The 20,668-nt window shown below is 40.9% G+C and overlaps 1 protein-coding gene across 1 annotated transcript in view; it reads left to right on the top strand.

Moving 5' to 3' along the window:
• The first annotated feature begins 7,017 nt into the window (after positions 1 to 7,017).
• The window catches only part of LOC118826817 (NLR family CARD domain-containing protein 3-like), a 32,603-nt gene continuing 18,952 nt past the window's right edge, over positions 7,018 to 20,668 (top strand). The window contains exons 1-5 of the mRNA XM_036597839.1: positions 7,018 to 7,040; positions 8,637 to 8,906; positions 12,365 to 12,792; positions 12,853 to 13,519; positions 13,673 to 14,296. Coding sequence (XP_036453732.1) covers positions 7,018 to 7,040; positions 8,637 to 8,906; positions 12,365 to 12,792; positions 12,853 to 13,519; positions 13,673 to 14,296 — 2,012 coding nt within the window. The remainder of the gene's footprint in view (positions 7,041 to 8,636; positions 8,907 to 12,364; positions 12,793 to 12,852; positions 13,520 to 13,672; positions 14,297 to 20,668) is intronic.

Below are 20,668 nucleotides of genomic sequence, written 5' to 3'. Positions count from 1 at the left end.
ATCTGAAGTTCTGTGGTGTGCTGCTCACTGTTGTATCACACAGCCTTCAGGATGTCCACACTGGAAACGCCAGATTCAAGTGAAAATGTAAACAAACCACAGACCTGGCGTAAAACACTGCGGTACAGTCAGTTTCGTATTTGCATATTCAGATTTCTCTCTTTAATACTCTGTAAAAAATGACAGTGAAAGAAGAATTCTGAATATGTTCTATACGGCTAATGAATTACAGCACTTACTAAGTGTAAATCATGGTCAAATCTGAGACTCATCCCTCTACATGACATACACTGAGATCCATTCAAATTCAATATTCAGAACTCTTATTGTGTGAAACATGGAGAAGCTTAAAATCTGTCAAATAACTTGGTCAAATGAGTCCAACAAGTTTGTAATTACAAGTCGTCATATATTGGAGTGTTTTCTTTTTTGTCATCTTACTGCTCATCATTTGTGATGTGGTACAAGTCCTACTGTGGCTCATAAGGTACAGTTTTAATAAAATAATAAAGTGCAAAGTGCTTGGACCCCTCAGATCGTCACTTGCGTCTTCACTGTAGTGTAATTTGTAGACGGCCTCTTAGCTCTCGCAGAGGCCATGACAGCCATGTGTTCTACGATTTTCAAAAGGCAAACATTTCAGATGTAAAGTTGTAGGTGCTCGTTTTGGAGGCCAACAAGTGATTTTTGAAGTAACTTTTGAAGTAACTTTCGGTGTGGCTTCATAATTTAGCCAGTGTAGCTTTAATTGTCTGTTTCTTCCTAATTAAGTTTTTAAGGGTTGATTCTTAAGGCTGTCATTTTGAGAGCCCCCCATGGTCCAATCTCAGAACAATGAGGGCGATGCTGACACAGAGCCTGTGAAAATGCTTGATTAAACTCACTGAAAGAGCACAGCTTCAAAAACGATTCCATCTGATGGGTGGAAAACAGATGATTTTAGCACTGGTAGTTTAGCAGTAGAAGCTGCCTCGTCTCTAAGTTCACTGTTATGGTGTTACAGTTCATTAATGATTATGAAATATCCTCATAAAGATGATTTTATTTTTATTTTCACTGGGTTTGGGTTTTTAACCCCCTAATTATAATTAATTAGTTCAATTATTTTTATTTTAAAAGAGTGAAACTGATTTAAAAATGTGAAACGTTTCTATTTTTATCATTAAAGTATTAATATGACTTTAATTACACACACACATACACACTCACATGTTCTAAGCCGCTTATCCTTCTGGGTCGTGGGGGGAGCTGGAGCCTATCCCAGCAGTCATTGGGTGGAAGGCAGGATGACCTTAATTACAGTTATTATTTATTTTTGTAAAAGAGTTTCTTTCACTGGAACTCAGTGAACTGTGTGACGATGCTTCGCTGAACTCCATGAGGAGACAAGTCACCGGGTAGGTTGTGGCTGAATAGTAAAAGGGACGATGAAATGAGTTTGGAGATGTAAAGATCTGACGACTCCAGGTAGTTCAGTTCAAACGGTGAGTGACTTTATTCACTCACGTAAGAAAAAAACACAAAGAAAAACTGTACAAACGAAAATAAACGGTAGTTAAAAGAACTCTACAGCAGTACAGGGTGAGTGTTATGCTGACTCTGGGGCAGTACAGGGTGAGTGTTATCCTGACTCTGGGGCAGTACAGGGTGAGTGTTATCCTGACTCTGGGGCAGTACAGGGTGAGTGTTATCCTGACTCTGGAGCAGTACAGGGTGAGTGTTATCCTGACTCTGGGGCAGTACAGGGTGAGTGTTATCCTGACTCTGCGGCAGTACAGGGTGAGTGTTATCCTGACTCTGCAGTAGTACAGGGTGAGTGTTATCCTGACTCTGGGGCGGTACAGGGTGAGTGTTATCCTGACTCTGCGGCAGTACAGGGTGAGTGTTATCCTGACTCTGGGGCAGTACAGGGTGAGTGTTATCCTGACTCTGGGGCAGTACAGGGCCAGTGTTATCCTGACTCTGGGGCAGTACAGGGCCAGTGTTATCCTGACTCTGGGGCAGTACAGGGTGAGTATATTTAGTTTTAGGCCACAAGGCTGTGGAGCTACGCTTGCAGTCAGCTCTACTCATCGTCCCTCAGCTCTCTCTCAGCCTGAGCTGAGTACCATAGAGTCAGACCTGCCATACTAACCTAGAGATGTTACGCTTGATACCAGAGCGTCGAATCAGTGTCCACACTTTGTGCTAAGAACTGTGTCAATACCACGATTAGGTGCTTTGCTTCAAAACGCTGGAGTCATGTGATAAACTACAAATGAAGCTTTGTTACATCTCTGAAACCGATTCATTTCCTCGAGAGAGACAGACTGAGAGACACGTACACGGACAGAAATCCTCACAGAGGTTGTTCTATTAATTAAACAGATCCATCATGGAGGCTCAGGAAAGAGACCCAGGTCTCAAGTATGGGATCACTTTCATTTAGCCAGCCTAAATAAGGTGAGATGTATGATATGTGACCAAACGCTCAAACAACACCTCTTCAATGCTTCTTGACATCATTATAATTATTTCCATTACAAATATCACAATATGACTCTTCATTACTTGGGAAGTTAATGTTAAAGTTATTTTTAATATGATTTTCTTTCTTAATATGAGAATCATACATCAGTGGTATTTATTCAATGCTCAGCGATCATATTAACACATCTATTTTGTATTAAAGGTTTGTTTGTGTGTATAAGCTTCAATGGAGATATGACAATCAGTAGGAAACAGTCATTGTAGGAAACTGAACTGGAAGTAGATGGCAGCATGGAGTTACGTGTCAAACGCTTCAAAACACTGAACCATTTTCCGAGACAGTTGGTTCAGCTGTGTTGATGCTTCCAAAAGCTTCCTAACTGCCACTGCTATACTAACCCTGTCCCACAGCTCTTATAGGATAAGCCCCACCCCTGAGCTGAACCATTCCACTCCACAGGGGTGTTGCTACCCTACAAGAGTGGGTTACATCAAGGATAAATACAAACACAGTCTAAAATCAACATCACGAGGTCTTAGTGAGTTATGTCTCTGTTTCTCTTATAGGTTCTAGATTGCAGACATCACCCTCCCATGAACTGGCAGTGGGCCCCCCGGCGCACTCGAGGGAGCTCAGTCTGCTCTGCCTCCCTTTTACTGACTCTGCTGGAGAACAGACAACAGGTGAGTATAACAGGTAACTATTACACTCACACACAGTCTCACCGTCTCTGTGGTGATGGGCAACACCTTTACCTAATCACACTGTAACACACACACACTGTATATACACTCACTCACTATACATACACATACACAGTAACACACATACACACACACACTCGTATATGCACATACTTACACAATAATGCAAAGTCACACACACACTAAAACACCCACAGTCACACACTCGCATACACACACACACACACAAAAACAAACACTCAAACTCACACATACTCAGATACTTACACAATAACACACTCACACACACTCACACTGTCTTTTCATGCACACTCAGAACACACAGCTGAGTTTGTTCACTTTTGTTTACTGTAGGAACAGTTTTAGGCCATTTATAACATTTATAGTTATTTTATTATTTTTTATTAAATATGTAGTTAAAGACATTAAATTCACTGTAAAAATATGAGGATAATACAGAAATTGTGGATAAATCATATCGTTATATCCATGTATTGAATTTGCTCGAGTCTCTTTAATGTCCAGCGTGTGTTTCTGTATGAAAGTGTCCATAATTATACAATAAACACTGACTGTGTTAAACATATAAAAACACACAGTGTAGTTATATATGAGTTCAGTGAGGAGCATGCTTCAGACAGTCATATATAAACCATACAGTTTGTATTATTATGGGATATGGATCATATCTGCTCTGTCAAATGAACCAATGTGTCCCATAACACACTAACACAGTGGACACAGAGCTCCTTTACAGCTCCACGTTCACCAGGAGAGAGAACCTCACCACTCAGAGGTCAAACTCCAGTGGACACTTTTCAGAGTAAGCAGCCCCCGAGAGAGGTGGTCTTCAGAACACTATCCACTAACCACAGTACAGTTCTAGAGCTCAGTAAAACAGACAGACGCTCAGAGCTCAGTGAGCCTGTGGGAATGTTGGGGTGTAGAGATTGCAGGACTGCACTAGTTTACATGTAGCGTGACAGGTGTAGAGACTGGGTTCCCCTCAAAAAGATCAGTCTGAGCTCCAAAGTTCGACTTGCACACACGTGATATTTTATTTGCACACAAGTATGCAAACGTGAAAGAAAAAACTGAAAAAACATAAAATAAACGGGTTGCAGTGCAACTAAAATGACTAAAACAAAATGGGTTATTTCCAAGCATCTACACAGTCCCCTGTGGATGTTTCTGGCTAAACGTCAGCCAGCTTGTGCCGACGGACACAAGGCCACATAGACACATCTTACCTTCTCCCCTTCTGAATGAATTCCACCCCTTTTAACACCCTAGCCCCGCCCCATCTGGTTAACCCAAACCATTCTCCAGGGTTAGTGAGGGGATACACAAAACAAACAATAACAAAACAACTTCAGGACAATAAACACAATACAAATAATACACATAACAGGAAGCTTCCTTTTACCGGTAATCATATTAATTTATATTGATGTACTCTTAACCCTTTTTCTGTCTTTCCCCACAGGTTCTCGTATCATCTCCCCCCTTCTACACACAGCCGTGGGGTCTACCGGCCAGTATAAGGGAAGCCCTGGAAGGCGCCCACGCTTCCCCTGAGGATCAGAACAGAACAAGGATAAGGTAAGTATTTCTTCTGTGAACGATCTTCTAATTATGGAACATCTTCATAAAATCTAACAGATCATTTACACCAGTGTCACTGCCTCGACTCAGATCACTGCAGATTTTCACTATTTTATCATCAAGATCTCACACAGACACTGCAGGGAGCCTAGTGCCCTCCTGGTGCACCGTCTGACTTCAGCAGTTCCATTCTGAACTAATTCAGTGAGACTGAACTGCTGGAGATTAACGTATCTGTTCATACTGAAATGTAAACACACTCCTTTATTAACACTGGTTTAACTTTGATGTGTGTGTGTTGTTTATCTCACAGCTACTGAGCGCTGTGTGCTGGAGGCCTTAGAGGAAGTACAGCTGTAACTGCAGCATTTAACTGCAGTTGTCCAGCAGAGGGCAGCATAGACAGGCAGAAGGCTTCTTCACCAACACCACTGGAAGAGGTATCAGAGGAAACTCCATTTCCTCTCCAGTCTGCAGAGGATTCCCAGCAGCTGGAACAGAACCGAGGCAGCACTGCCTCAAAAACAAACTGATCTCTTCATTTCTGAACTTTTCTATTAAAGTTAAAACTAAGAACAAGAGGTGATCTTAAAGACCTTCTTAAACATTGTTTTACAGCAGCATCACACTTACTTTAGCCTGAAAATATCATTAATAAAACTGATCAAATTAAACTGTGTGAAATCTCTGAATACAAGACATATAAAACTCCCCCTAAATCAAAATAGTTGGGTAACACGGTTTAATCCTATTTTAAGCATAACAGATTTTATTTGGTCTGGGTGTCGTAGCTGGTGGAAACACAGTTCAGTCTCTTTATTTGACCTAATTGACCTGGATGAGTTAAAGTTTGGGATAATTAAGGTTTTTTTTCAACCCTAATGTTTTAAATATGTTATAAAATGGGTCAAATCAATTAATATCAACTTAATTTGTTTTCTTAACACGTACAAGAGCCAGTTCTACGTTTCTGAGCGCAGTAATCCTCCCCTCCAGTCTCTGCTCTGATTGGTGGAGCTACACATCACTCCTCCCTCTTCAACCAATAAAAACCCTCAGCTCTTCCTGCTGTGGTGGCGAACTAATCCAGTCCAAACCGGTTTAGAGTGAAAGTGAAAGTGAAAGTGGAGCCGCGTCTGTTCAGAGAAGAGAAGATCAGAAACAGAGAAAAGCTCAGAGGTAATTACTGAACATCAACACTCACAGTTCACTGAGGAGAACAAGGAGAACCACACTGATCTGAGAGGAACAGCTGCTGGGTTCTGCTTTAGGTTCTGCTGAAAGGCTCTGTTTGATAAGGTCAGGTAACTGAAGCTAAGCTAAGCTAATGCTCAGGTAGCCAATAAACCCAGAGAAATGTTGGAGCTTTTAGAGCCTCAGAGCTTCTTTCTGTGAGGAGAACCTTTAATTTATGGAAATCACCACATTTTGGTTATTAATAGTTCAGAATGAGCTTCTTAGAGACTTTTATTATGGAGAAAAGACGATAACGGCTAAATGCTAACAGCTAAATGCTAACCGCTGGGTGACTCGTTCGTGCTGTAGTTGAGCTGTGGGTGACTCGTTTGTTCGTTCGTGCTGTAGTTGAGCTGTGGGTGACTCGTTTGTTCGTTCGTGCTGTAGTTGAGCTGTGGGTGACTCGTTTATTTGTTTGTTGTTTGTCTGCGCTTGATTGGCTGGGTGTTTGCCTGAGGAAGAGAAGCTCATTTTGTGTTTTTCCAAAACTGGGTAAATCAATGTTGGTAGTAATCTGTGTAGTTTATACAGACTTTTAACTGATACTGTGATTATAATGCTTGGTTTTGCATACGTCCATTTTCACCAGTGCAGGATCCCTCAATCAAAATAAAAAGCAAAAATAAAGGGTAACGTAACTAAGCCTTGCGCTGATAGCCAGTTAGTTAACCTAGCTAGCCTTTGCTTTTCAGCTGTTATGCCATCATGGTGGTGTTAACTATAGTAATGACTGTCCATTTTCCATACTGGAGCCTTATTATTTTAAATAGTCGCTCTCACTGAACTAAAATTACACATTACAAGCTATGTTAATATATGTAAGTGTGCTAGTTAAAGTATATTACTCACTTTATTGATGCTTCATTTGTCTTCACTTCAAACTGAGCTGCTGGCTTGTCTATTTAAAAATGATGAACTTGGGCAGGAAAATCCATTAAATTAGGGTTTTAACCCTTGGATGGTGTGTTGGCTGTTTTCTGTACCTTCAGTAATGGACACCTCATGGCGTCAGAGTTGGGCCAAAAGTACTGAGGAGGTTGGGCCACAACATTCACACAAAATGTTGAGTCAAAACCAAACACAGCTGTCCAACATCTACTCAGCTGTCCACATACCTAATATCTGCTCAGAGGTCAATCAACACTCGTGCATGTAAGGTAGAATTGGCCCAGAACTGTCTGCTATCTGGGTCTTGTAGGTGAAGAGAGCGCTCTGATTGGTGGAGCTACACATCACTCACCCTCTTCAACCAATAAAAACCCTCAGCTCTTCCTGCTGTGGTGGAGAACTAATCCAGTCCAAACCGGTGTAGAGTGAAAGTGAAAGTGGAGCCGCGTCTGTTCAGAGAAGAGAAGATCAGAAACAGAGAAAAGCTCAGAGGTAATTACTGAACATCAACACTCACAGTTCACTGAGGAGAACAAGGAGAACCACACTGATCTGAGAGGAACAGCTGCTGGGTTCTGCTTTAGGTTTTGCTGAAAGGCTCTGTTTGATAAAGACAGGTAACTGAAGCTAAGCTAATGCTCAGGTAGCCAATAAACCCAGAGAGATGTTGGAGCTTTTAGAGCCTCAGAGCTTCTTTCTGTGAGAAGAACCTTTAATTTATGTTAAACACTACATCCACAGAGTCTCCGCCCCTTTGTGCTACAACTCTGCGCTTGATTGGCCGGGTGTGTACATGAGGAAGAGATTCACACACAGCCCATGTTAGGGCTGTACAGGACGCACAGACTAAACGTGTCCTATTAGTACCTGAAACTAGATTAAAAGCTCAGTTCATCAGTCTCTGATTGTCTCCATCAGCTACTCTTATGTGAAGATCCTGAAGAGGCCATAACAGGATTAGTCCTGTGGAACTGAAGAGAACCTGACTGTAGCCTAATGGAGAGTCTGAGCCTGTATTAGCTCTGAGTAGAGTGATCATCTGTACATGGCTGAACTACAGCAGCTCAGAGTGATGGACCATTTACTGAGAGATCAGATTACTGTTCCACTCCAACACCGTCCACCTGAGAATGACCCGCAGTTCTGGATCAACATTACAGAGACATTTTATCATTATGGAGCTCAGATGAAGCTGAAATATGAGATTTACGTCTCCAAAACGTCACTGTTTACTCAACACTCTGTTTCCATCACTCTGTATCACAGCTCATCTGTGTTAATAGACTCTGTTCACCTCAGTTTAATGTGAAATCATCTTTTATAACATTTTAGGTGTTTTTATTCAGCTTTTATATTGAGCTTTTCTAATGTCCAGAATTCATGTTTAACATGATTAAAAAAAACACTCAAATATACAGTTCTGTGTGATGGACCGTATGAGCTCTACATAGCATTGACTGCAGATTAGTATCATATAATGACTGTTTATGAATAATTACTGATCTGTTGACAGAGAGCAGTATCTCCAGTGTCCAGCTGTGTGTGGAGAGTAAAACCTCAGTGATGGAGCTTCATCACTCCAGCAGTGGAGGAAGAACCTCTGATTGAAAGTGAGTAACTTTATATCAGATCTTAATCTGATTAAACAGAAAGAGGAAATCAGAATAAATGAGTCTTAGTGAAGATCATAATCACTCAGCACTGAAATCTCACTGTGGATGAACTTTTCTCAGAGTGAAGCGTGCAGGACCTCCAGAACCCAGCTGTGTGTCTGAGAAGAGGTACCAGTCCATGGAGAACCCTCCTGAATTCAGCAGTGGAGGAGGAGAACCCAGCTGTGTGTCTGAGAAGAGGTTCCGGTCCATGAAGAACCCTCCTGTATTCAGCGGTGGAGGTGGAGAACCCAGCTGTGTGTCTATGAAAAGTGACTGGTCCATGAAGAACCCTCCTGTATTCAGCGGAGGAGGTGGAGAACCCAGCTGTGTGTCTATGAAGAGTGACTGGTCCATGAAGAACCCTCCTGTATTCAGCGGAGGAGGAGGAGAACCCAGCTGTGTGTCTGTGAAGAGTGACCAGTCCATGATGTTTCCAGCACAGTCCAGTGGAGGGAGAGGATCCTCTGACTCAGGGTAAATATCTGCTACCAGTAAACAGCAGCTCTGACAGTGAATCACTGTAAACAGGTTCCTGATCTCTGGGCTTTTGATAAACTGTGTAACTTGTGTGTGCTTATCTCAGCACATCGTGGATATCATCAGTACTTAAAGAACGCTGATCATTTGCATATTTTATTACAAAGTGAGCATAATTAGGCCTGTTGAGCTGGACTTGGTGCAGCACAGTCTGTAAAACACTGAATAAACATCATTATAGTAACATTAGGAATAGGAATCTTGGTTCTGCCTGGGCTCTTACAGAACATCAGGGTATCACAGGCAGGAGCAGAGGAGGCTGTGGGGGATCAGAGGGGAACGGCAGGCCATCCAGTCTAACAGGGGTTCAGTGTTCTTGATAGGTTTTTTATTCAGACCTGGTGGGAGATCCTTCAAAGCCCCCAGTGGTGCTGTGTGTATGTGGTGTCATCAAACAAATAGAGGATCAGAGTAGAATTATTAATAAAAATCACTGAGAATTACCTTTAAAATACAGCACAGTTAATTACTGTTTGCAGTGTTAGTACATGTGAGCTGTAGGCTGAGTTCCATCTGAGGTGACTCCAGTGCTGAGTGGAAAACGTTCATGTTAAACCACCCAGACATAAACTGACCACTCATAACATCACCTTATACTGTCTGACTGCTTTATCATTAGACTCGTTACTGACCTTTTACCATTAGACTCGTTACTGACCTTTTATCGTTAGACTCGTCCATGGCCTTTTATCGTTAGACTTGTCCATGGCCCTTTATCGTTAGACTCGTCCATGGCCCTTTATCGTTAGACTCGTCCATGGCCTTTTATCGTTAGACTCGTCCATGGCCCTTTATCGTTAGACTCGTCCATGGCCTTTTATCGTTAGACTCGTCCATGGCCTTTTATCATTAGACTTATGGGCAGATTAATAACTTCTATGAACATTAACATCATTTACCACTATTTTTTTTTTTCTTTGCCACCTCAATAAATCCACTGGGTCTGACCTTGTTACTAAAGTTCTGTCTGTGCTCCTGTTCTGGTTCCAAAATCTACACTGGATTTTTATTCACGTGATAATTTCAGATTCGCTACTTGTTTCTAATTTAAGCCACACCCACTTCCAGCTTATGATAGACCACTGTAGTCGTGTCGTCATTTTGTAGTTGGCGCTGTGCTCTTATGCCCATATTAGGAACTCCGGGTCTAAGCTCTATTTCTCTATGGCCAGAATGAATGGGACTTTGGTTGCGCTACTTAAGGTGGAACAGGAAAATTCAAACAAGCAGCTGGTGAAAAAGAAGCATAAAGGCCCGATATGATGAGGTTTCTTTATTTCTGATTTACTGCTGAGTAACACTAACTTGTTGGTTCTGTTAAACAGCAAAAGTAATCATAAGTCAGTATTTTGTCCCATTTGTTAATGTTTGTGATGGCTGATCACAACTGCTGCACCATTTAAGGTGGAACAGGAACATTCAAGCAAGAGAAGCTAAATTCAGCCTCGCAGTTTTAACACTGGTAGTATTTTAGATAAGAAGCTTTAGTCTATCAAAATATCCGACCTAGAGATTTTATTTACGGATATACCTGTAAATATGTGCTACGGTAGAACATTTCAATAAGGTAGCACAACTCGTCAGAGCTCTGCCACAGCCTGCTTTATTTGCATGTAGCTTAGTGACATCGAATTGATGCGCAGTAGCTTTAGCTCGCATGTAGAAGTATTAGTGTTAAGGCTCTTTAACAATCTCATAATTCAGAGGATTACAATGTTCAACTTATAATACCATTGAATTAGTGACAAAGTTTGGCCCCTGACCTTAGTGGCAGCTTTAAATCACCTTTCCACTTGTTGAGGCAGAGTGTTAAGCAGCCTCACAGAGCACCTCAGTGAAATGAGCTCTAATGGCAACAGTGACTCCTAGAGCTCTTTAGTGAAATGGGCTGGTGGCTAAAGGGGCTCTTGGTTACCGTGGCCTGGTTGGATGAGCAGAATTGTTGAAAATGTTCTGCAGATTTGCCGTCATCCTCTTCTGTCACTGAGTCCAAAGTCTTGTGAAAAGAATTCTACTACAGACTGATAGAACAATCCCTGCACAGATTAACAGACCTGTCCAGTCCAGTTGGTTGTTCAGGTAGCCCCAAGTACTTGGAGCACTGACCCTTCTGCGCATCTCCTGTAGATGATGACTGGGTTAGTAGCCCTTGATGATGCCCTTTGGAACTGGGGGTTGATGGGAAATGGAGTAGTTATTGAGGAAACAGTTCAGTCAGTGTTCATCTGTGTTCTCCCCATATGATGAACAAGTTCCTCATCCTGGTCTGTCCACATTCTCAAAGCCCTGGTAGTAACAGGCAGCCAGTGAAGTGCAGGTTATGTTATCACATGTAATCATGTATTACAGTTATCACATGTAATAACAGAAAACTCATATAATTCCTCTGGAGTACTTGGGGTCATCTATGAAAACGTGCTTACATTCAGTTTAGGTATTAATATTATGTGTTGTGCCATTTGACTTGTGAACATTGGAAAAACTGTGAAAAGTGTGAGATTTTCTGTAAGTGTGAAGAAACGATGTGTGTTTGTCAACCTTTAACCATGAATGACCATTAATTTCCACATGTACAGTATTTAAATCAAAGTTTTTACTGTTAGTGTGATATTACACTTGTCTAGGAATATTTGTTAATATTAGAAACTGACAGGAGAAATCAAGACTGGAACACCTGTAACATTAAGTCTGAAGCCTGAGGTAAACCAAAAGAAACGTACTAAATGAAGTAGCTCAAGTTTAATGCAATAAATGATCAGAAGATTATTATGGTTATGTAAATTATTGATGTCTGTCATTGTGTAACAGGCAGCCAGTGAAGTGCAGGTTATCAGCCATCATTAGTAGACAAATAACTCATGTAGTTCCACAGGAGTATGTGGGTCACCTATGAAACGTGCTTACATGCAATTTAGGGCATTAATATTATGTGCAATGACAGTTTGTGCTGACTTGTGAACATTGGAAAAATGTGAAAAGTGTGATTTTTGTGTTAGTATGAAGAAAACAGTGCACATTTATTAACCTTTAACCATGAACAGCTACAGGAATTCCCACATGTACAATTTTTAAAAAGAGTTTAAACTATTAATGCTATGTTACAGTTATCTAAGACTATTTAACATAAAGTTTGTCTGGGGAGCCTGAGGTAAACCAAAAGAAACATTTACTGAAGTAAAATTTTCAAATTTATTATAACAAATGATCAGAAGATTATTATGGGTATTAGTGTTAATGATGTTTGTGTTACTGTGTTTGGTCCTGATTAGGCAGCACTCCACACAAACAGCACTGCAGATAAACACTCTGGCAGATATTCACCAGCCAGTGGATGATGTTCTACACAGAGTCTTAGAGAGACACAAAACCAGCATGAAGAACAAGTACGAGAGCCTATTTGAGGGAATCAGAACAGAACAGAATAAAACCCTCCTGAACAGGATTTACACACAGCTCTACATCATAGAGGGAGAGAGTGAAGGAGTGAATGAAGAACATGAGGTTCTACAGATGGAGAAAACATCCAGGAGACGCTTACAAGACTCTCCAATCAACTGCTCAGACATCTTTAAACAAGGTCCTGAAGGAGAAACACGAGAAGAGATCATTAGAGCTGTGGAGGCTGACAGACTCAGACACAGAGAAAGAGAAGATAACAGACCAGAAGAGCCAGAGCTCAGAGCTGCTCTGACTAAAGGCATCGCTGGAATTGGAAAAACTGTCTCTGTGCAGAAGTTCATTCTGGACTGGGCTGAAGGAAAAGCCAATCAGGATGTGGAGCTCATGTTTGTGCTTCCGTTCCGGGAGCTGAACCTGATTAAAGATGATCAATACAGTCTTCATGGACTTCTGTGTGACTTCCATCCTGAGCTCAAAGATCTGGACGCAGAGATTTATCATCAGATCAAAGCTGTGTTTATATTTGATGGTCTGGATGAAAGCAGAATTCCACTGAACTTTGACCAGTGTGAGAAAGTATCTGACATCACCATGACATCATCAGTGGGTGTGTTGATGACCAACCTCATCAAAGGAGAGCTGCTTCCCTCTGCTCTGATCTGGATCACCTCCCGACCAGCAGCAGCCAATCAGATCCCTCCTAAATACATCAACCGTGTGACAGAAATTCAGGGATTCAGTGACCCACAGAAGGAGGAGTACTTCAGGAAGAGGATCAGTGATGAAGACCAAGCCCAGAGAATCATCTCCCACATTAAGACAGTGAGGAGCCTCCACATCATGTGCCACATTCCAGTCTTCTGCTGGATCTCAGCCACTGTTCTTCAGAGAATCATGAAACAGCGTCATACAGAAATCCCTAAAACTCTGACTGAAATGTACTCACACTTCCTGCTCACTCAGACCAACATGAAGAACGAGAAGTATGAGGAGGAAGACGAGAGAGACCCAAAGAACCTGCTGGAGTCCAACAGAACCATTCTTCTGAAACTGGCTGACCTGGCTTTCAAACAGCTGATGAAGGGCAATGTGATGTTCTATGAAGAGGACCTGAGAGAGAGCAGCATTGATGTCACTGAGGCCTCAGTGTATTCTGGGATTTTCACTGAGATCTTTAGGGAGGAATGTGTGCTTCACCAGAGGAAGGTCTACTGCTTTGTTCATCTGAGCTTTCAGGAGTTCCTGGCTGCTGTTTATGTGTTTCACTGCTATGAGAACAAAAACATGGAGGAACTGGAGATACTTAACCCACAGTACAATGAGTGGTCTGAGGATGTTCCTCTGGATGAGGTTCTGATGGGAGCAGTGAATAAAGCTGTAGAGAGTCAGAATGGACACCTGGATCTTTTCCTCCGTTTCCTGCTGGGCATCTCACTGGAGTCCAATCAGAGATGCCTACAGGGTCTACTGACTCCAACACAGAGCAGCTCAGAGAGAACCAGAGAGCACATCAAGAGCTTAATCAAAGGAGATAATCATCACATCTCCACTGAGAGATCCATCAATCTGTTCCTCTGTCTGTCTGAGATGAATGACCAGTCTCTCTCCAGAAAGATTCAGGAGTATCTAAACTCAGAGAGAAACTCAGAGGTGAATCTCTCTCCTGGACAGTGTTCAGCACTAGCCTGCATGCTCCTGAGCTCAGAGGAGGTTCTGGATGAGCTGGACCTGAAGAAATACAACACATCAGAGGAGGGTTATAGGAGACTGATCCCAGCTCTGACTGTCTGCAGAAAAGCTCGGTGAGTGTTACATCTACATTAATACAGCAGAATAATATCTGATTATTGATGATTGATTAGGGCTGAACACATTAGATCTTCAGTAGATCTTCAGTTCAGACAATTAAACATTAGTAGTTGAGTTAGGACTGAATGATATACTGTCTGCACTGGTAGAGTGTGATATTGTCATTTTTTAAAGAAAAACATATAACTATATACATTAAAACCTGAGAAGATGCCTGGGGGTACAAAATAAATAAAGGGAAAAAATGAATACATTAAAATAAAATATATAAATAACTGTCTACAACTGTCTTACTTCATATAGTTGACCCCTTTTTAACTATAATTTTACACATTTGGTCATCTTAAGTCTAATAGAAAAAGTCATTTTTTCCATTACATATACAACCCCATTTCCAAAAACGTTGAGATGCTGTGCAAAATGTAAATAAAAACAAAATTAAATGGTGTGCAAATCATTTAAACCCTGTATTTCATTGAAAATAGTACAGAGACAACATATCAAATGTTGAAACTGAGAAACTTTATTGTTTTTTGAACAATATTTGCCCATTTTGAATTTGATGCCAACAACATGTTCCAAAAAAGTTGGGCCTGGGGCCTGTTTACCACTGTGTATCATTACCTCTTCTTTAAACAACGCTCTAAGCGTTTGGGAACTGAGGAGACACTGCTGTAGTTTAGAAAGTGAAATGTTTTCCATTCTTGTTTGATACAGGATTTCAGCTGCTCTACAGTTCAGGGTCTCCTTTGTCATATATTTCATTGCATGATGTACCAAATGTTATCAGTGGTGACAGGTCTGGATTTCAGGCAGGTCAGTTTAGCACTCAGACTCTTTTAATATGGAGCAATGCTGTTGTAATACATGCAGAATGTGGTTTTACATTGTCTTTCTGAAATATTCAAGGCCTTCCCTGAAAAAGACGTCATCTGGATGGCAGAATATGTTGCCAAAACCTGTATATATCATTCAGCATTAATGGTGCCTTCACAGATGTGCACGTCACCCATGCCATGTGCACTAATGCCCCCTTTACCATCATGAACACTGGCTTTTGAACTGTGCACTGATAACAAGCTCATTTTAAATGAGCTCAGGCCCAGAGAAGGTGGAAGTGTTTCTGGATCCTGTTTATATTTGGTTTCTTCTTTGTGTTTTAGAGTTTTAACTTGCATTTGTGGATGCAGATCTCTAATTTCATCCAGTATTTTCTCAAGGCTGGCGTTTGACCCATGTCGTTCGAGTTCTGGAGAACTGCTTCGGCTAATTTGTCCTGAATAGAGTGAATATAAGATGATGATAAACGCCGGTGCAGTTTGCCATAGATGGATTTAAATAGAATTAACAATTATACATAGCTACTGCACCATTTAAGTTGGAACAGGAAAATTTGAGTAAGAAACTGACTTCAGCTTAGGGGTCACACTAACTATGGCTTTAGTTTTATGGTTATAGTGTTGGGAAGGGGTCACTCTAAGTATGGCTCTAGTTTCATACTGTTATACACTCATTCTGAACACAGTGCTTGAAACATGTTCAAAAAAGATGGGACACAAGCAGGTTTATCACAGTATTATGTCACCTTTCCTTTTACCTGCATAAATAATTGTATGTGGACTGAAGACACAAACTGATCTAGTTTTGAAAGTGGATTTTTTTTGCCATTCTTCCATTATACCAGTCTTCAGCTGTGCAGTCACTGGGGCCTTTGTTGTTGTATTTTGCTCTTCATAATGCGCCACACATTTTCAATAAGAGACGGCAGGCCAGTCTAGAACCCTCACTCTCTGAGTACGCAGTCATGCTGTTCTAACACGTACAGCATGTTTTTGCCCTTGGTTTTTAATCAGAGATTTTTCCAAATTCCTTGAATCTTTTCATAATGTTACACACCATAGAGGGTGAAGTAGCTAAAATCCAGTTTTCAAACAGTTGGATTATTTTCTGGTGCATTTTGGCAGCGTGGTGAACCTCGACCCATCCTTGTTATACAGGACTAGGCCTGTCCTGAATGCTCCTTTTATACCGAGCATGGTTACATCTCCTCTTTTAAAATGTTTTCAGAACATTTAACAATCTTTATAGTGTTAATTCGTCCCTGTCTTTTTTAGAACATATTTCACCAGTTTTAGAATGATCTTATATTTACAAAAGACAATGAAGTTGATAAGATAAAACATTAAGGGTGTGTCCCAAAACCCAGTGAGCTCTCTTAGCAGCTGCTGTCTACATAGGCAGCTATGTAAGTAGGCAGTGTTCCAATTGTCCTCTATCCTTATAAGACAGATAAATGAGACGCTCCAGTTAGACAGTGATGATGTCACCGCTTGTTCCCACCCACTGCACATGACCAACGTTTACTGACCTCAGGTGTCTGAATCACCTCAGTGTTTAACCACCATGGATCCTGATCTGGCAGTTTATATAGCGATTTAAATTGACTTTGCTCTGAATGAAGCAGCAGAATAGATGAAAGTTGTTGGTCAGACACTGAAATTTAATAATTCAAGCACTACGTGAGGCTATTGAACAGTTAAAATTTACAAAGGTAAACTTTCCTTTAAGCACTTTGGAGGAAAAAACAACAGTAAACACTTTCCCCACATCATCCAAGGTTCACCGAGCTGACAGTTAGATAAATAATGGGTTTTAAAACAGATACTGTTTTATTTGGTTTGAATATTTACTGGGACGTACATGTTAATATATATACATTGTAACGGGTTTTGCAATTTTAATGTTATTATTGCTAGAACCTTGGACAAGGGTGTGGAGTAACCCAGATTTATTTGAAGTCTACAAACCAGGGCAAGAGAGAGAAACGCTCACCCCAAGGATGCTTCAGTAAAAGGGAATTTATTGGCTAAATATCAAACTACTTTTGGACTACATTCAATGATAAACAACAGAAAATAAAACAAAAAAACAAAACAAAACAAAATGATAAGGTCAAAAGGACAAAATAGCTAGAGTAAAGTGATTCACAGCTAAATGGTATGAGGCAGTGTGGTTCTTGGGAAGTCGCTTGAAAGAGCCTCTAGAGAATTAACCTAAGTATGGACAGGAATAACTATATGGCTGGACGTACCTATTAAAAGTTCTCTTATTAAATAAATTGGCGTCAGGGCCCTGACTGTAAATTGATAGAACCAGCTTACGTTGGAGTAGGGGGCTGACTTCAGGAGGGGCCGTCTCAGGACAGACTCGATCGAAGGCTGAAGCTCATGTGTTAGTTCATCTCCTCGCTGGTCGTGGATGCTGCATCTCCATGCGGGCACGCGCCTTTCCGTCAGTGTATTGGCGGAGGCGTCTCGTGGTCGTCTGAGGGTGGAGCTGGGGCAGCCTTTCGATGGTCAATCTGCTCACAGATTAGTGCGTGGCTCTGGGTGCGATGCCGGGTCTCCGTGGCGTCAGAACTGCTCCCACTCCGCTGGCGAGGTTTAGAAAGCAATCAGGGTTCTGAGGCTGGTGATACTAATTTAACTACCTTTGGCAAAGTCGGAAACATGAACGACTTCTCCTGGCCAGATGAGAGCCATTCACCTTCCTTCTCTAAGGGTGGTTTAAACTTAAGGTGTGTAGACGAACAGACAGTTACAAAAACAAAAGCTGGCACAAACTTAGAAATTTAGCTATTCTCTTGTTGAGGACGCAGGACTCCGAACTACTGAAATTTGTGGTCCACTCTGGTTTTGCTCGGCTGGAGGCCCTACCCTTTGGAGGTGGAGCCAGAGTGCTGATAGGTTCTCCTCACCTAAGGTTAACTAGCTATTCATTGTTTCCAACTCTGATTGGTTGTGCATAAGTTTAGGAATGCCTTCCCCAGAATCACTGCCTTCTTTGTTTCAGCAAGTTTTAAACAAAGAAAAAGAAACATTTCTATATCATCAAATTAGTTCAACAATGAACAACTAGGATATTCAGGTTTGTTTATAAGAGAGAGAGTTTAACCCTTGTTACCTGATACACAACACATGTTAAAAAGCACAGGTAATATTTGCCTATAATATCTGAATATGACCCAATGCATGAAGAAATAAAATCGACAACAAAAGAAAAGTAACAAAGGAAGAGAAGAAAAGGAAAGAAAACCACATTCAGGATACATATTGGTCAATGGTCTAAACTCATAGCAATTAAATGGTTGGGTCTGTCTGTTATCAAAGTTATACACTATGTATTTCTAACACTTAATAGTGGAAAAAGATACAGGTAATATTTAGGTAATACATATAACAATAATATTAATAGAACAAGTAGTATTGCTTACAGATTATATAAATGTTGATAATCAGACAAAGCAAGAAGTTTCTTGGGTTCTTTATAAGCACATGTCCTTACGGTGGTGGTGTGTTGTGCTTCATTCTCACCACTTGGGGGTGTTGCCCCACATCTAAATTGTCAATAAAATCTAAAAAGGCTAACTTTGTTATAGATTCTCATGACAACCTCGTTCTTGGTGTCTCCAGACCTCTTGAAATGTACCCCGTTGAATGGTGGCAATTCTGTATTGGTGCACCCTTTAGAAACTTAATTTCTTTTAATTCACAAGTTTAGTTAGAAGTTTGGTGAGGCCTGTAGCTGGATTCCAGGGAAGGATTTATAGCTGCCTGGTATGCCATATGGAGCAAAGGGGGTTGCTAACCTCCCATAGTGTCCAGATTCCTAAGGTAACGTCCTTTTAAGCTGTAAAACTTGTTGGCAACTTAATCCTGTTAATGGTTTCTACCTAGACATTGTGGAGCCAAACCCTTTTAGTGGGTAACAGGAGTGACTTGGCTCAACCAGATGTTGGTGTTTTGCTACAACATCATATAAAAATGTGTATACACCACACACAACTGCAGATAACTTGCATTAACCAAACATAACAATGATACACACACATATACAATTTAATAAATAAATATAGTTAACCACAGTCATTCACTGGTAATCAAACTATATATGCAGTTATATACAGTGATATTATTACAGTAATTGATTATGTAAGTAATTAATTAATTTATAGTGCATTTACATAAATATTCATAGACATATACCTAGACCAGTCACACAAGTCCACCTCCTTGTTTCTATGCTCACAAAGCATTTAAAGGTTCTGTGAGGCTGGAGAATCGTGCAGCTTTCTGATGTGTAGTTTGTTCTGTAGATGCTGCTGTGTTTGAATTAAAGCTCCTGGAGAACCTGAGCAGCTGCAGGCTGTATGTGATCATCAGGCAGAGTTCTGGATGCTTTATAGGCTTTTCCTGCAGCAGTGCAGGATCCTTCACACAGAAATCCCTACCAGCAGGCAGAGTGATCCTTGGTGATGGTTGTCTGTCCTACTTCTGGACGGTGGAGACTTGGAAAACAACTGCTAAACTGTAGTCTAACCTTTGAGTAAACTTGTAGAAATTGGAGTGTTTACAATATTCTCTATCTGTATTGGCTTTGTAAGGCAGCAGGTTTGTAGAGTTTAATTGTGCATGTTGAATATTTTGCCTGATTTTCCAATTTTATTACTGAAGAAATTCATAAAATCATTGCTGCTATAGGCTGATGGCATCTGGGGTTCAGTAACTGTTTGGTTCTTAGTTATTTTAGAAATTATGCTAAATAATAATCTAGGATTATTTTTATTGTTTTTTATGAGAGAGGAGAGAGGGGCTGAGCGAGCTGCAGCGAGTGCTCTTCTATAGTCTATAAGGCTATAATCCCTCCAGTTTGAAGAATCCAAACACCAACGAACCAGGGAACTAGGTCTGTTGTCTGGACAAATGAAGTTTATTCGTTGTGCGCACAGGTTCCAGACAACCAGCCAGCCCGTCAGACATTGGACTGACGCAGTTTTATAGTTGGACCAATGCCAAGATTAGACCCAGCTTATACATGACAAGTAGCAGGTGTGACAAACATGACCATATAAGGAGAAACACAAAATAGGCAGCCTAAAATACAACTTCAGCACATTCACACACAACACAGAACGTATAACACAGCACATTTCACAACAATAAATTCCTTCAAGGTGGACTTGAACAGTTCTAGTTTAGTCAGGTGCCATTTTCGCTCTAGTTGTCTGGCAGTCTGTTTTAAAGCCCGAGTATGATCATTATACCAAGGGGTGAGTTTTTTCTGCCTCATTGTACTTTTTAATGGGGCAACATTATCTAGAGTAGGTCGGAAAGTATCCTCTAAGCACTTGGTCATAATATTTAACTCGGTAGGATCAGATGGACAGCTGACAGAAGCTGATAGTTGAGGAAGGTTTCTGATACCAACTGTGGAGGAAGTTATAGTCCGCTTAAAACGATAGCTGGTGATGAATGTACATTACCACTAAAGTGAATTTCATATGAGATTAAGTAATGATCTGAGAC

This window comes from Colossoma macropomum, unplaced genomic scaffold (genome assembly GCF_904425465.1).
Source record: "Colossoma macropomum unplaced genomic scaffold, Colossoma_macropomum, whole genome shotgun sequence".
Lineage (NCBI taxonomy): Eukaryota > Metazoa > Chordata > Actinopteri > Characiformes > Serrasalmidae > Colossoma > Colossoma macropomum.
The sequence above is the reverse complement of the archived record's forward strand: the minus strand, read 5'-3'. Positions and strand labels throughout refer to the sequence as shown.